Source organism: Poeciliopsis prolifica, unplaced genomic scaffold (assembly GCF_027474105.1).
Source record: "Poeciliopsis prolifica strain line A6 unplaced genomic scaffold, Auburn_PproV2 SCAFFOLD005, whole genome shotgun sequence".
Taxonomy (NCBI): Eukaryota; Metazoa; Chordata; class Actinopteri; order Cyprinodontiformes; family Poeciliidae; genus Poeciliopsis; species Poeciliopsis prolifica.
In genome coordinates this window covers 8,162,940-8,179,883 of record NW_026562380.1, presented here as the reverse complement: position 1 = coordinate 8,179,883, position 16,944 = coordinate 8,162,940, and the positions used below count along the sequence as shown (strand labels likewise).

Here is a 16,944-nt window from a genome sequence, read left to right as displayed (position 1 = left end):
TCACATAAGTCAAAATTCACTTGTCACTGAAGAAAACAATTGTATAGGAAACAAAACACATGTACAAATGAACAAACAAGCACACATCTGAAAATAATAAAATATTTAATAAATAATAAAATATATAATTTTTTTCGTAGACAAATACATATTATTTAACAACAAACCTGATATTGTCAGTTAGTGGCGATGTTAGAAATGACTGGGGATGTGACACAAAGATTAAACCATACGAAGACCCAGTAAAATACATTCTTAACTTTTGTATAAACATTAACTTAAAATTATGTGTCGCTTTGAAACGGCGCGACTTTTAGCTCTCGATGCCTGCGAGTCTCTGCTCGGGGTTTAACGTCAAGACGTACGTTGGGATGACCGCTTTTCATAAGGTGATTGCAACGTGCTCAGTCTGAGCAGCCATGGCTTCGGATGAACCCAAAGCAAAGAAACTCAAACTTTCCGAGGATGAAAAGACAGAGTCCCCGAGCAAAGAAGCTGCTGCCGAACTAAGGTGACTAAAATGCGCTGTGACTGCTCCTCTGTTTTCAACAACAGGGGACGAAACAACGTTTACCCGAGTCGTTGATTTGTGCGCCAAATCAATGGCTGTGTAAAGTGTTATCCCGGGAGCAACAGTTTTGCACATTTGTGCAGTGGCGTCTCGAGTCTGTTAGTGTTCCTCAACCAACGCTGTGGAAAAATCCTGCTGCAAAGTTGTCTTTATAGTGTTATTCTTTAACACCGACAGCTAAGATTTAACCATTAGCCGCCCCTTAAGAGGAACAGTGAGGGCTGTGCTAGCTGGGAAAATATTTAACCTTAGTTCAGCATGACCAGCTGCAGAAATAAATGCCCGGGCCGGTGTCCTGGAGACTGTCCACGCAGGGTCCATCCTGCGCCAGCCTCCAGAGACAACAAAGGACAGCCAAGCGATCACGTGGTCCGCATTGGACAATGTTATCATTCTTCTTTCTTCCCCCGTTTCACTGTGAAGAAATCAGATCAGAGCCTAGTCCATATAAGCAGCCGATATCGGGACGCTTAAGCCAGTAGAATATTGCAGGAGTGTGAGAAGCAAGCCAATCACAGGGCAGAGGCAGGTTGCAGTGGCCCTTCCTCCTTCAGATGCCTCCAATCAGTCAGTCCCCAGTAGGAGGAGCTGGAGATGCAGGGAAAGGAAATCGATCCGCCCGCACGCTGAACTGAGCTCAAATTGTTTCTTTTCCCCCCAAAGCTTAGCCTTTCCACAACCAGGTTTTTTAAGGTTGCTCAACAGGTCTGTCAGTGTCTTGCTGGTGCACACATACCGGGAGAGAAGAACACCATGTCTGTTGTGAGGTAAGAGCATACTGATGGAGGTACAACCAGCAGAGCAGATCTGGAGGTAGGCATGGGTTAGTGTAATTGGCTGCACAAGCCCATTAATCATCAGACTGCATACAACCAGAAGGCTGTGTTAAAGGAGATGATAGGAAGGGTGTGGCATCCCGTGGCTAGATGTCATTTTCAGATTTTGGTGCGCTTCTCTGTGGCTCTGGTGACCGGTTTCTGCTTTTGGTTTCTGAAAAGCCTCTATGTTCATCAGAGAGGCTTCCTGGGAAATATGGCAGCAGATATTCATATGGAGCGAACATCTGTCAGTGACACTTGCCATCTGTAGCGTTCTCACAAACACTGACAAGTTTATGGAAACGGCGCGTGCGCTCAGGCTTGCAGGAGCGAAACAAGCACCATTACTAATCTGACTTTTTGTATTACTCATATCCCTATTCCTCCTGGTCTGCTTACTCATAATAAATCCAGGGGCTATAACTTAGTTCTGTCTGTTCTCAGAGAGTAGAAGCTACACTATAACCTTTCTTTCTGAAATAGGTTACCAAGTTGCCTAACAGGTTTTAGGTGCTCGTGTTATTACATGACACAAAGTGCAGACGTGTAGTTTAGCAGCTTCTTTTTTTGTCTGTTGGCATCACAAGACCGCGATGTTCTCAGATGGTCAACCCCTGCGGTTAGTTTTGTTGTCTTGGAAAAATGCAGAAATATGCAGTTCTGTCAGTGGACCAGCTCACTGCGAGTGTCATAATATAATTGCATGCATGATTGCCCAGATCCTCGCCACTGACCACAAACATCTCTTTTTTTATGAATGCTGTACAAACATCTGCTTTATTTGCACTATTTCTGCTTTTCTCTTGTGAGGTTACTGTTTTTGCAAAAGTATTACTGCACACTCAGGGTTTTTTCTTCTGAAAATGAAAAAAATGTCTCCACTCTGCACTGAGCTTTGTAGATTATTTTAATATTTAAGATGACTATTTAAAAAATGTAGCTGTTATATGTAATAAAAATTAATTTAGAAAAAATACAGAAATATAATTAAAAAATTATGCATATTTAATTGTATATAAATACATTAATAAAAATATTTCTAACAATAAATATTATTCAGCAACATATTTTAATAATTTAAATAGTGTGGTGGTTAGGTTGCTGCATATGAGTAGTATTATTTTTAGATTTGCTAAATTATTTATCAAGCTTTCTCTCAAAAACGGTTCTGGCTGAGAAGCCTTACAGTTTGTTAATCAGCGGTTAAAATTTCAACCACGTTTCTGTTTTTCTTGCAGCTCCAACTCCCTCTTTGGGATGGGAAACCCTTTACTCGACATCTGTGCTGTTGTTGATAAAGACTTCTTGGACAAGTAAGTTTAAATAATAAAACAATGCAAAAAACATATGTATTTTTCCATGCAAGTGGTTTTCATTGATTGCTGCTGCAAATGTTCTAAATAGGCAAAACAAAATAAGTACGCAACAAGCGACTCCAGATCAATTGACATCCAGCCTTTTGTTATCAGGGGAGATTATAGAGGAAAGAGATTCATTTAGGCCTGTGATCGATAAGAAAGGAAGCCAATATGCACAGAAAAAGCAGCTGATCCATTGCTTTAATGCATCCTGAACATAAATTAACTGTCAGTCCACGACTCTTTGTTTTGGTACAGTATCCCTTCAAAATGAATTAGTCTATCTGCAGTAATACAGAGACTGATCTGAATCTTGAATCTGCCCTGAGAGCTTGCTCTCTCGTCTCAAATGGACCAGATTTAACAGGGCAAAGGGCTGCTTTGGTTTCCGTCTCCGTGTCCAGTCAGAAACCCCTTGCGTAAACGCCTGGATTAGAGCTGAACCGGCCAGCCTCAGGTCTAATTTGGCCTCACTAAAGCAGGACTAAAACTGCCCTTTAATCCCCAGCAAACCTTTGTGTTTCTTTCAAGGAAATCGCCCTCTGATTAGCACATCGATGTGGAAAAAGACTATTTATGTAGACAGAAATGGATTTACTGTATGATACAAATGCTGTTGGATGATTTAGTAAATGTGTTTTTTGCAATCTTTCACAATAATTGATATTATATTCCTTTTTCCTCCCTTTTTTTAAATCATCTGCAGATACTCTCTGAAGCCCAATGATCAGATCCTGGCTGAGGACAAGCACAAAGCACTGTTCGTACCTCCTGGTTTACATTTACTGTATAGTATCTGCGATATTAGCGCCATCACACAGGTGAACTTGTGTCAGGGTTTTTTGCATCTGAATTCATCCAGAGTTTGCGCCTCTCTGTTCTGGAGAGGGCCTGCCAAAACAGGCACACACAAGAAAGCTGCTACCATTGACCTCTGTTCCTGTGCTTTTGGCCAATGGCAGCGCAGCGAACTGAGCAGAGTGAGACGGTCTCGTCCAATAACAGAGTGGGACACTTCACCTCCCCAGTCCCGCCGAGACCAGAGCCACAAAGCAAACATTTAACAGCAGGAGATAAGAGACCAGAATGTGACAGTTTGTTGATTTGATCTGGACTGGATCTCCCTCTTTTTGTTCCCTATAAATTAGAAATTTTGTTGATAAACATTTCAGATTGAAATCTTTTGGTTGGTAAATGATTTAAAACCAATCTTCTCTTTCTTCTCTGTATCTATAGAGCAGAAGCTGTTACTCTTTGCACCTGCTAGTTCACCCTATTAGACTTTCTCATAATTATCTCTGAGAGCACCATCATATTGACTATATATATAAATATATTCATTTTAAAAATGTTTTTTACAACAGACAACTAAATGTTCTTCCCCCTCTGCTTCACTGCTCCCCTTTTCTGACCTTTCACTTCCTCTCAGGATCTTTACTAGCAGTGGGGTTGTTGCTGTTCTTAATAATATATCTGAAAATACACAGTTGACAGCGTGAAGGCAACTCTTCTACTGCAGGTCTGGCAAACTGGAATATATCAGTCAATTAAACAGGCTTCAGCCCAAAAGGGAAACAAGAAAGCACGGCTGTGACGCATTACGTAACTGACAAAAATGACATGGATTGTATTATCAGCGGTCAGTCATGCGTGTGTTGTGCATTAATTTTGAGAAAAGTATGATGCTGCTTTCTGCAGAGATGCCATCTTACAATGTTCCTGGCTTTCCAGTCACAGCTGTTATCAGAAAATCTTCAAAGGAGCACAGACGGGTCATTAGTGTGTTATAAAAAGATCTGAATAAATTGTTTAAATGGTAAAGAGTAATTCTTGTTGGCCTAATCAGTGATGCTTCAATCAGAGACCGCATGGCTGGTTTTATTTTCGCTGTGGCAGAAAGCTGACATCACACACCAGCTGATTTCTCTTAGCCAGTCTTCAACTTGGGTAAGACAAGAGAACATTGAAATAAAGCATTAATGTGATCTTAAATCAGAAAATTGCTTCTCACCTAAAGGCTCAAATGAACAGTAATGACTTTAATATTCTGTTGACAGGCAAGGCTGGACAGGTCCATGTTTGTCTGTCAGATAAGGGAGGTACAATAAAAAACTTAAAGGTCACTATTAGAGAACTGCTGTAATTATCTCAGTAGTAGATTGTGCTACTTTAGTCTTTTCAGCCTCTTCTCCACTAGAGCACCTTTAACCAGTTATGCCCCAATCTGCCCTCATCTCCATTAGTTGCACAGAGACGTTTTTGCTTGACAGCTGTCCACATTTGTTGATTGACTCGTGATTTATGTCACTGAAAACTCGAAACAGCATTTCTCATCCAGATTAGCAGTGGCCCGGCAAACAATGCTGTTTGCTGTCAGACATAACTGAGTTTAATCACGAGCAGCGCCTGGAGCAGACGCGTGAACCGTTGGACCGGAATGATTTAGCAGCGCTGCAAGCAGAACGTCTCTCAGAAGAACGAGCAGCAATAAGGCATAGAGACGCAGTTCAGCTCTGGTCAACCGTACGTCACAGTTGCAGTTTTGTGCTGACCAGCATGAAAATCTGAAACTACAGATGCACAACACATTATTCTTTGTTTAAAAAAAAAATCCAAAGTCCATGCAAGGATGTTGGTTTACATGTATTGACTGCGTTACCAAACCCCAAAACGTTGCACGTTTTAAAAAATAATCAACTGATCTCAATTGTTTTCATTAGATTTTGACCAGCAGTGAAATTCTATTAGAGAAAATTAAATATCTATATCTGGGCTTAGGGTTAGGGTTAGCTATGATGATATACTGAAGTGTGCATTAAGTAACTTTAATATGTAGATTTTTTACTACCTCAAATAATTTTCTGATGCATTCTCTTTATGTATCTTTTTGTTGAAGACTTAGTTGATTTAAAACATCTCCCAGACCTCAATTAAAGATTTGTCTTGGTACCAGAGATGAACACATCTGGTTTTACTGGTCGATGTAGATATTCTAAGGCTGATTACTATTTTCTCTCTAAAGATTATAACCTAAATGTGAGTGGCATCAAACACAAAAGAAGAAAAATGTGCTGCAGGTTTCTTGATAGATGTAGAAGTTTTGAATCTAATTGAAATGAAAAGGATTAGGAGTTGATCTCTGTTTATGAAGCAAAACCTTGTTCTGATTTTAATAGGCATTGAAAATGAATGTAGTGCTTCATGATGTATTTGTAGAATAAAAATGGGGTAAACATGATAAAAATTTTTCAATATTAAAATCTCTACATTGATATAAACATGATGTTATATTGGTTACTCTGGCTTTGATGAATAAATTCAGATATTTTTTTTCACTTGTTTAGATTTGATGAGCTTGTAAAGAAATTCAAAGTAGAGTATCACGCCGGTGGAGCCACTCAGAACTCGGTTAAGATCGCTCAGGTCAGTCGCACGCACTCTTAATGCCATAAATGCTCGTTTCTGTGTGAAGACTTGAGTTGGCCGGCGCTAATCTAAGCTGGTGCGGTGACCCACAGTGGATGATCCAGGAGCCCCACAAAGTCGGCACGTTCTTCGGCTGCATTGGGAAAGATAAGTTCGGAGAGATCCTCAAGCAGAAGGCGGAGGAGGCCCATGTGGACGCTCATTACTACGAGCAAGACCAAGAGCCCACGGGGACGTGCGCTGCTTGCATCACCGGAGATAACAGGTCGGTGATTAAAAGGAGAATTGTAAAGTGCGTTAATGATAAATGTCTCATTATATTGTTTCTGTCTTCCAGGTCTTTGGTAGCTAACCTAGCAGCTGCTAACTGTTATAAGAAGGAGAATCATTTAGACTTGGAAGAAAACTGGGAGCTGGTGGAAAAAGCGAAAGTCTACTATATTGCTGTGAGTCTATTAACCTACCACAGGTTTTTTTTTTTCCTTCAAATATGGTGCACGCATACTAATACAGGCTTAATCTCTGAATTAAAACCAGTTTTACCTCAGAGGAAGTTTATAGTATCTTTTGCATATCTTTAACAATTAAAGACGGAGCAATAAGTCTCTTGAGGAATAGCATCCAAACGCAGCAGCTATGGAGCTTCTGCTCCACTTACACCTAAAATTAGTGAATGCTCAGCAGTCCACAGTAGCTGAGATTGCTTTAATCTCTAAGTGCATAAATGCTGTGAAATATTTTTAGTTTATCAGTTGAAATTTCTTCAAAAAGCTTTAATGAGTTACTTTATCTCTAATTGAAGTGGAGATGAGATGCAGTTGACGGGTTTCATAAGTATGTTCAAAATGCAGGGAGGAGAAAAACATCTTGACTATGATACAATTACATTTGTGTGATACGTAAAAGAACACTGTATGATGCAAATAAGACATTTTCTCTTAAAAAAGACATCGACTTCACAAGACCTACTAACATTGAAATTTTCTGTGTTAAAATTAGCCCTGTCGATTTGTTGTTGTTAGCGATCCATTAGTTGCACCAGATGTCTGGCCTGTTTTGATAACGGTGTGATTTTCCAGGGCTTCTTCCTGACTGTGTCTTTGGAGTCCATCCTGAAAGTGGCAAAGCACGCTTCTGAAAAGAACAAGCTATTCTGCATGAACCTTTCTGCACCTTTCATCTGCCAGTTCTTCAAGGACAACCTCATGCAGGTTATGCCTTACATTGACGTGTTATTCGGCAATGAATCGGTAAGACAGTGATTGCCACATATTGATCTGTTGTACTTGATGTAAATCAGAATCATGAATGTCATATATTTGCTTTTTCAGGAGGCAGCAGCTTTTGCTAAGGAGCAGGACTTTGAAGTGAGTGGATTTTCTTGTTTTCTGTGCATCCATTAACAGGTTCTGTTAAGTTGATGTTTTCTTGTACTTTTTTTTTTTCAGACTAAAGACATTAAGGAGATTGCCAAGAAAGCCCAGGCGTTACCCAAAGTTAACACAAAGAGACAGAGAATTGTTGTATTTACCCAGGGAAAGGACGAAACTATCATGGCCCTCAGTAAGATATTCTTTCTCTTCACGTTTTTGTCTTTAATCTCGAGTTTCATATTCCCAGACTAAAGTCTTGTCTGTTTAGGTGATAAGATTGAGACATTCCCTGTCCTTAAGATTGACCCAAAGGATATTGTTGACACAAATGGTGCAGGTGACGCTTTTGTTGGAGGTAAGAATATTTGACTTTGTGTATCTCTTGTTTTACCTCTGCAGTCATAATAATGTTGTCCTCTGGGCGGTGCAGGCTTCCTGTCTGGGCTTGTCCAGGAGAAACCTCTGGATCAGTGCGTCAGGGCAGCACATTACTCTGCTAATGTCATCATCAGACGAGCAGGTTGCACCTTCCCAGAAAAGCCTGACTTCATATGAGGAACGCCGCAAAGCTTTTCCTTCAGCCTGAAAACCTCATGACCCACACTGCCTATGCTTGTCAGATCCCCATTGTGTTTGTGTTTTTTGATTGGTCACCTAATGTCAATTCTTTTTAAAGCATCTGCTTATCTTTACTTGCCTGTTGATGTCTTGTCTGTCTCCATTTTGTCCTCAAGAGGTCAGCAGAGGACCATTCAGCCAACATCAGAGGGTTTATTTTTATTACTTGATGCTGACAATTAAGAATATAGGGTTGCAAGTTTCTAGTTTTCATTATGCCAAAAATTCAGTACCTTTTTCCTGTTGGAATTCCTCCTCCAGCTTCTAGCTGCGCAGACATGGACGTCGCTACAAGCACTCTCATGTCGTCTCTCAAGTCTGCAGCCACTTTCAGAAACTGACTTCAAGCACAAATGAGGACTACAGAGCAAAACATCACTATCACAATGGATTTTTGAAGATATAGGTCTGAAACTTTCATCAAGAATTTTAGATAAGTGTTTTATCTACTTTGAGGAGTTGAAAAACCAAATGTTTTCATTTTTGATGCACAATTTTTAGTTGCAGCAAAGCTTCCACCTCAGCTCATTCTGTTTAAACGGGTCAGTTTAACACGTTTTAGGTGAGCTGTGGGCCTTTTTTGTCTTTTAGTCCCAGCTCTGAAATTACTACACATGGTGCTGATTGGATGAGCATACCTCTGGTCTTGGACTATGAACCAGAATTAATGGTTTTGGTTAAGTAATAGTAAGTTTAACGTGAAAAACATCTGCAGGAGCGAAATGTCTTTATGCCCTTGGGGAAATACTTAAACTGGCTGAAACAGTTCTGTTCTGTTCATTACAGGTATAAATTTGGAGCATTTATTATTACATTTCTTAACATTATCCCTGAACATTGAAATATTTTATTTTGGATTCATGTCAGAGTGTGTACTATGAAAGGTTGAATCCTGGTTAAAACTTCTGAAAACGGTACTGGACTAAATCATTTCATTTTGCCTTTGTTATAAAGTGATGTTTAAATCAGGCAGCGCACCATCTGATGGAACAAGGCCTCAAAGTTTCGCATGTCTCAAGAAAACAACCTTATCGTGTTCATGGGAAAAATACAAAACAAATCATTTTAAAAAACCATTTTGTGCTTTAATGTTTTTTTTCTTCTTTCTGTTGAAGAAAAGAACCACCACAGCATGATGCCACCTCCACCATGTGCCATTACGGCCAAGGTGTGTTCAGTGTTAACATCTTTAATTTATACATTTATACTTTTAATTATTTAAATTATAGTTTAGAATTTTCTTTGTCATTAAAAATATTTCACTTCCACAACCTGACCTTGATTTAGTTTAGTCAGTTTTACATGTGATTACTTGGTGACTTTCTAATCACTATTTTGATATCTCTGGGCATTTTTTTTTTCAACCATTTGACTTAAGTGATTAAAAACAAAAGATAACTTGAAGTTGTTCAACCTGTTTTACGGCACTGGTATTTATGTTCATGTGGAGCCAAGCTTATTATACTTAAAAAATTTGTATTTGGTAAATGTAAACGGCATTTCAAAGAGGTTGGAGTTGTTGGAAGTTGTCTCAGTGGGCATTAAATGAACACTCACTGTTCATTTATTTTCTTAAAGTCACCTGGGTCAGGACTGATCAGGAGAATAAAAAATGGATGTTTTTCAATCAAGTTTGATACGGCTGTTGTCAGAGGTAAAATCTCTGCTTTAAAAAAAAAGAAAGACGAAGAGAAAATTTTTGGAAGAAAACCAATACTTTCATCACTTATCTGAGAAGACAAACAGCCAAAGAGGCACAGAATAAATAGCATGATGATGAGTGTCGAACTGAGGGGGTGAGGGGGTTTCACTTGAACAGCAGTCTGTTATAGAACCAAACAGCTTAAACAATTTCTTCTTGTATTAAATTATGTCATGTTGTGAAAATTCAACTTGAACAGCTTTGACTATTGACAAAGTTAATACATTTTGAGAAAAATGTGCCGTTTCAGAGTAATGGAGAGGGTGTTTCAAAACTTGCCTGCTGGGAATGTTTCTCCATTTGAGGCTTCTCCACGTCCAGATGCACCAAAAAAGCCTTATGTGACCTTGTCTTTCTGGTTTCAAGTGATGGTCAAGTTGTCCATAACAGTTGCAGACCATGTGATATTTGAACATGAATAATAAAATTCAATTTAACTACGCCAATTTCATTTTAACTTGTTCATATTTTTAATACACAAACATCAAAATACTGTAAGAACAAGCAATTAGTTGGTAAGGGCACATAAAAGTTTATTTTAGCTGAGGCCACTTTTAACTATCTGTCCATTGCACTGCAGATTCGGATCATATTTCATAAAACACCTGAAGGCTGTAATAGCAGAAAGTTGTTGGATCTTTTGTCCTAAAATTATTTTGTGCTATATGCTTAGCTTTATTTATGTGTTTACTTGTTTCTGCAAGGAAGCAGTTTTAAATAACTCTCCTTGTTTGTTTGTTTGTTTATGATTTTTTTTTTTGGGTATCTCTCCCAAAGCTAATTTATACATTTTTAAATACATTACCAGTAAAACAAAATGTCTTCATATGGAAAACATTATAATGTTAAACTAAAATGTGGATAGTAATTCCATTACCAATGTAAAGGCTACATTTATTTAAAAAAAAAAAGTTAACGTTAGATGAAATGCGTAACAAAGATATAACCGCAACTTACTGTGGGTTTAAAAGCAAGGTGAAACTTAACATAAATGCATTTACATAATTCTGAAAACAAAACATACAATTAGATTATTAATGATTAATATGGTCTCAAAGCAACACGTCCACTCAAAGCTCAGATGTCTAATATAGCCTGAGGTCAGTATGAAAATACACAACCTGATGCTATGGTTCAGATTTCTCTACAAAGCTGTCCACATGACTGAGAACGTGGATGTGCAGCTTAGACGTGGTTTAGTTTTAGTGTGTTGTGTTTGTCATCAGTGAGTCTGATTACTGAGTTATAAAAGGAACGAAGGTGCAGAAGAAGAAGAAGACAGAACTGAAGGAGAAATGTTTTTACTGCAATAAACCAAGGTAAGCCTGAATGCTTTATATTGGAAACACATTGGATGTGCTTTAGGTTTTTGTCATGTCTGGCTAAGTTTATTATACTGACTTGTACAGAATGTACTCAAAGATGGTGGTCATTGTATTTGTGTGTCTGTACAGTATGTCTCTTAGAGATCCCCCGTATGAACCTCCCTCCGTCTCTGAACTACAGGAGTTCTTACTGGCAGACAGACGCCCAACTGGCCATGTCAATCAAGTCTGGCCTAATATTTATATAGGCAATGAGTAGGCTGACCTCTATTAACATGCATGTAAAGTAACATCCTGCATCCTTACTACAGACATGAATCTGTGTTCATGTTTCAGGGTAGCAGCACGTGACAGAGGAGATCTTCATAGCCTGGGTATTACGCACATCGTCAATGCTGCTCATGGACCTCCAACCCATGGCAATGGTCCCTGCTTTTATGTCAACACTGGCCCACGTTTCTACAGAGACATGAATGTGGATTATTATGGGGTGGAGGCTGATGACGCAACAAACTTCATCCTCAGTCCTTATTTCTATCCAACAGCACGATACATCAGAGCTGCACGCGCAATGGGAGGCAAGTCAGCATACTGAGAGTTGCATAGTATGCACAACCCAGCTTACATTATTTCAGAGCTTGTTTCACAAATACAGTCAACTAACTAATCAATTGGTTAGTAGGTAAATGTAAAAAAAAAAAAAAACTGGTTGCATATGTGTTCAAACCTTTGAACAAACACTTTATTGAAAGACTGTAGGTTCTGTAATCCAAAGATTTAATTGAACAGACCCCAGGATAACAGTAAAAAGTTCCATATATACATTCACTATGCCATTTTGGTCTAGCCAAAGTTTGGTTCAAGCAAATACTACCAGATTGAGATTTGGAGAGTTGAAAAAAATCATATACAAGAAGATCAAATGCCAACAAACATTGTTAATCATACTTTAGGGTTGTGGACATTCATGCAACAAGGGTGTAGCAGCTTTTTTGTTTTTCTACTTATTTATTTTTTTACATTTGTTTTCAATTAAACTGAAAAGAATAAATATCACAAAAGCTAGAAAAAGTTTTGAAATAATAATTGTGGTCTAATTTTTTCACAAACCTGCCATTTCAATTTGGGTTTTCTACACATTTGAGATTCTACGTTACTGATATTTATGTGTACATATGACCAAGTTGAAGGTAATCGGTAACATTTGTGTCCCAGGGAAAGTGTTTGTACACTGTCTGATGGGAGTGAGCCGTTCTGCAACCCTAGTGTTGGCCTTCCTGATGATCACTGAGGGCCTGCGGCTGCAGGAGGCCGTGGCCGCTGTAAGGTCACACAGAGACATCTGTCCCAACCCAGGCTTCCTGCTGCAGCTACGTTGCCTTGACATGAGCCTAGAGAGGGAGAGGAGAAGAAAAAGACAGGCCCAGGCATTGTAAAAGCACACTCATACACAAATTAAAAAATGAGCATTAACCTAAAAAGGCACCAGGGCAGACATACATCTGTGTTGCTCCAGAGGTCATTTAGCCAAGCAGGGAGAAACAGCGTCCCTGACAGAGCTGAGGGAAATTCTCTGGACCAATAGGAAGCCTGTCGGTTCTGTCGATGAAGTGTGGCCAAAACTCTACATTGGAGATGAGTGAGTGGTTAAGTCTCTTGTAATGTGGCAGAAATATATAGAGTAAAACACTTTGTGTGTGACTTGTGTCTGAAGGTCTGTTGCTCGAGATAAAACCAGACTCTCATCTCTGGGTGTTACTCATGTGCTGAACGCTGCAGCAGGTCAACATCGGATCAACACCGGTCAGAAGTTTTACACTGATATTGAAGTCGTGTACCATGGCGTTGAGGCTGCAGACCATCCAGCGTTCAATCTGCAGCCATTTTTCAACTCTGCTGCACAGTTCATAGACAGCGCCTTGAAGGAAAATGGTCAGTCCATCACAATACATTCAAATACCTGGACATTTGTAATAAAAAAAAATTAAAAAATAGGTCGACTCAGCCAGAAAACAGATAATGAGTTGGATCTTTCAAATAATGACCCAAAACATTTGACCAATCGCCACAAATTGTCGTTAACAAGTCACAAAACCTTCTAAAACCAGATGAAAATATTTATGTATCTTTACTAGGAGCAAGAATAAGTATGGAAAAGACTATGCATGCTACCTAAATAAAGAAATATTTACATTTCCTGATTCTTAAAATTACAAATAATACCATTGAGTAGAGCAAACATGCTATTCTTACTGTAAATGAGTTTACTAAATAAAGTTTCTTTCAGGGAAAGTTCTTGTTCACTGTGCCATGGGTGTGAGCCGCTCTGGCGCTTTGGTTTTGGCCTATTTGATGATCCACCAGGGCCTGATGTTAACGGAGGCCATCATGGCTCTGCGTTTGTGTCGAGACATCGGACCCAACTCTGGATTTCTGGAACAACTCAGGAAGCTGGAGTTGAGCCTTCGTACACAGAGCAGACAGATCGCTGAAGACAGTAATGAAGGAAGACCTGTTTCTCTGTAATGAGGTTTTACTGGAATGTCTCCCCTTGGACAAATTGGTTTTATTGGGTGTCCCAGTTCTAAACCAGTTTACAAAGATGTATCTACTGAATGCTTAATGATTTTCTCCAACAACAATTGTCAACAAATGTTTATTGAGTCACACCCGGTCATACATTCTTGACTTCAACATTGTTTTAATAATTTGTGTTGCTGATTCAAGGACGGTTATGATAAAAGACTTGAACAGTGAAAAAGAACTGCGAAAATCATTTCCCTGCTTGGACTATTTATGTGTGCATGTGTGTGTGTGTGTGCCCGTGTGTGTGTGTGTGCGTGCACGTGTGTGTGTGTCATGTTGTCCAGATCAGTTTTATGGTAGAGCTGTCTAAAAATAGACATCTGGGTCCAGATCCATATCCGTGTCTTTAGTCTTTCTGTGTTGGGAGATCTCTGTTCATATTCTCACTCACATGTTCATTGCATGCGTTTATTAAGGAAAGATCGCCTGCTTCCTGCTTAGTGACAGATTTATATAGGGTGAGTATTTTATCTTTATTTGTTTGTATCTATTTAATGCATTGGAGTAATCTGAGTCCAGCTTTCCTTGTCTTTCAGTGAGTCAGAGATGAACAAGGCAACACACAAAATCTGGTGTGTATTTCTATTCAGGCTCCCTGAATAGAAATACACTTTGTAAAACTACTCTTGCTGCTTTTCCAGCTGCATGTCTTGCCACTGATTTTTAGTTGGATTGAGCTCTTGACCTTGTCTGGGTCACTGTAATTCACGAATGTGCTTTGATGTAAATTCATCTTCCTGAACTCTTGTTCTCAGGGCCCCCTGTGCTCCATGTTTTAGGTGTTTTCCTGCTGCCATTACCTCCTTGCACACAGAGGAGGTAATGCAATAATTTCATTCAGATCCACTGGGGCAAAAATGCACACAGAACAGGATATTCAGTGGGCTCTGTGAAATGCTCAAAGCATCTAACTACATTAAAGTTCTCTACAACTGCTGTGTTCCTTCATGAAGTTGTTTGTTTACTAAGGTTCTCCAACAAACTTCCAAGGTCTTCAGAGAGGAGTTGAATTTGTACTAAGCTACATTTTGGTGCACTCCATTGATTATATAACAGTTCGTTGCAGTGGATTTATTGCATTATGACTTCGCAATAGAGGAATATCAGAGGAATTGGTGTAGAATGCAAATGCTTGCCATAATTTTCAGATTGGTAATGGTAAAATCATCTTAAAACTATGACTTCACAATTAAGGGCAAGCAGAATAATTATACTTTTTAAAGTAAATTGTGTAAAGAATCTACTGTAAAAAGATCAAGGTCAAGCTGTTAGAAATCTACGGTTTGCCGTCACGGTTTTGGTTCCCAGCCTGTTGACCTTTGCCCCATGTCTTCCCCCTCTCTCTCTCTGAACCCTCTTTCCTGTCTGGCCGTCATTAAATAAAGGCCACTAGTGCCAGAAGAAAACCTTTAAAAAAATCAATCTTTCAAGATCATTTATATTTGTTGAATTTGTGCGTGAGTTTTACGACGGTTATGTTTTACGTTTAAATATAACTTGAATCCAATCCTTTGCATATATTTTAAAGATCATACCTTGTGTTTAATGTGTATAATATTTTTTTTATCACAGGGATGTGTAAGGAAATGACCTCGTGTGCAGTGACCTCTAAGAGAAATCCATATGCAGCAGTGCAGGTAGACCCCGACAGTGATTACATCACACCAGGTACATTAGACCTGGAGCAGCTCTTCTGGACAGGCACCACAGCTCCATACATCCATGTGAACCAGGTCTGGCCAAGAATTTACATCGGAGATGAGTGAGTTAACTCAGACAGCTTTGTTTGCATGGATGCACTCATACTATTAATCGTGCAAATAAATACAAGGTTTGTGCTGAAAGCCACCTATTGGATGTGTTGCATGAAAACAGGAAAACAGCTCTCGAGCGTCCTGAGCTGAAGGACCTGGGTGTCACTCATGTCCTGAATGCAGCAGAAGGAAAGTGGAACAATGTGCTGACTGGTGCGAATTACTACAAAGACCTGAACATCCAGTATCTTGGTGTGGAAGCTGATGACAAACCCACATTCAACATCTCCCAGTACTTCCTCCCTGCAGCAGAGTTTATCCACGAGGCCCTCAGCCAACCACAGAGTGAGTTAGGGAGTCTGATATAGAGTAATAATTGCATATAAGCTTTACCTCAGAGGAAGGTTCTTGTAGTTTGTTCTTTAGTCTAATGTGTCCACGTGTTTTTTTTTTGGTTTTTGGTTTTTTCAGACAAGGTGTTGGTTCACTGTGTGATGGGCCGAAGCAGGTCAGCCACTTTGGTCTTGGCGTACTTGATGATGAAGCACAGCTTAACTGTAGTGGAAGCAATTGAGCATGTGCAGCAGAAACGCTGCATTCTGCCTAATCATGGCTTCCTGAAACAGCTCAGAGCACTGGACATCACGCTCCAAGAGGACAAGCTGAGACAGAAAAGACACATGGAAAACCAAGAAGGCAAAAAAATAAGATAATATACCTCTGTACTTAATTCTATCTGTGATGTGGCCTTATTTGAACATAAGTGTATATTTTTTATTGTGGATTCAGAGCCTCTGAAAAGGGCATTTTGTGGCATCTTGGATCACCTTGGCTTCTTATCGGACTATATTTCTTATTAGGATTAGTTTAGTTCATATACTTCTTGCACTCACCTGGTTTCCATGCATAAATCAAAAGCCATTTTTATCCAAGTTGAGGTCAAACCATCAGTGAATCATTCCAAAAGCTTAACATTACCTAATCTTTTATGGTTTTGAGTTTGGTGTCGGGTGGGTCGGTTTATAGGTTTTCTTGTTTTAAGATATCCCTGTATTTTGTATATACCTGTCTGCTTCTTTATCATTTCATGGGTTTCTGGGATTTTTTTCATTCTTTTTAATGAGTCATTTTTCCTCTGTTTCTCCCTTTGATTAGCATTCATCTTCTGCGTCTAAGCTTTCTGCTTCTCCTCAAAATAGCTGAGTTGGTAACCACTTACTTGTTTTCACACCAGGAAAACAGGTTTTCACACCAGCAAACACTTAACCAGTGTCCCCATCTTTGTTCGATCTACTTTTTTTCCCCTCCCCTTGTCTTGCCAGTTACCTCTTTGGGGGTTTATGTCTTTGTGTATCCAGTTACTTATGCTAGTTTGCTCCTCAGGTTTTCATTAAAATTCACCTCATCGTAATG

The 16,944-nt window shown here is 39.3% G+C and overlaps 2 protein-coding genes across 6 annotated transcripts; both read left to right on the top strand.

Moving 5' to 3' along the window:
* The first annotated feature begins 361 nt into the window (after positions 1–361).
* On the top strand, positions 362–10,312 carry LOC129360077 (adenosine kinase-like). Of its 3 annotated transcripts, none has more exons than XM_055030160.1 (11): positions 362–511; positions 2,628–2,702; positions 3,454–3,507; positions 6,092–6,170; positions 6,266–6,438; positions 6,511–6,619; positions 7,253–7,423; positions 7,505–7,540; positions 7,622–7,736; positions 7,815–7,901; positions 7,977–10,312. In XM_055030160.1, exons 1-11 carry the CDS (start codon positions 420–422, stop codon positions 8,099–8,101), a joined length of 1,116 nt encoding a protein of 371 aa, XP_054886135.1. In that variant the 5' UTR covers positions 362–419; the 3' UTR covers positions 8,102–10,312. The 3 variants fall into 3 exon arrangements, with proteins under 3 accessions (XP_054886135.1, XP_054886136.1, XP_054886137.1); XM_055030161.1 differs by lacking the exon at positions 362–511 and adding an exon at positions 564–1,384; XM_055030162.1 differs by lacking the exon at positions 362–511 and adding an exon at positions 569–1,338.
* A 695-nt stretch (positions 10,313–11,007) lies between these two features.
* LOC129360062 (dual specificity phosphatase 29-like) lies at positions 11,008–16,942 on the top strand. 3 transcript variants are annotated; one of them, XM_055030136.1, is made up of 9 exons: positions 11,008–11,185; positions 11,321–11,446; positions 11,528–11,769; positions 12,407–12,623; positions 12,708–12,830; positions 12,906–13,123; positions 15,350–15,539; positions 15,653–15,876; positions 16,003–16,942. In XM_055030136.1, the coding sequence occupies exons 2-9, from the start codon at positions 11,322–11,324 to the stop codon at positions 16,242–16,244; spliced, it is 1,581 nt and encodes a 526-aa protein (XP_054886111.1). In that variant the 5' UTR covers positions 11,008–11,185; position 11,321; the 3' UTR covers positions 16,245–16,942. The 3 variants fall into 3 exon arrangements, with proteins under 3 accessions (XP_054886111.1, XP_054886113.1, XP_054886112.1); XM_055030138.1 differs by lacking the exons at positions 11,008–11,185; positions 11,321–11,446; positions 11,528–11,769; ... (1 more) ...; positions 12,708–12,830; positions 12,906–13,123 and adding an exon at positions 13,717–14,235; XM_055030137.1 differs by lacking the exons at positions 11,008–11,185; positions 11,321–11,446; positions 11,528–11,769; ... (1 more) ...; positions 12,708–12,830; positions 12,906–13,123 and adding an exon at positions 13,717–14,596.
* The last annotated feature ends 2 nt before the right edge of the window (positions 16,943–16,944 follow it).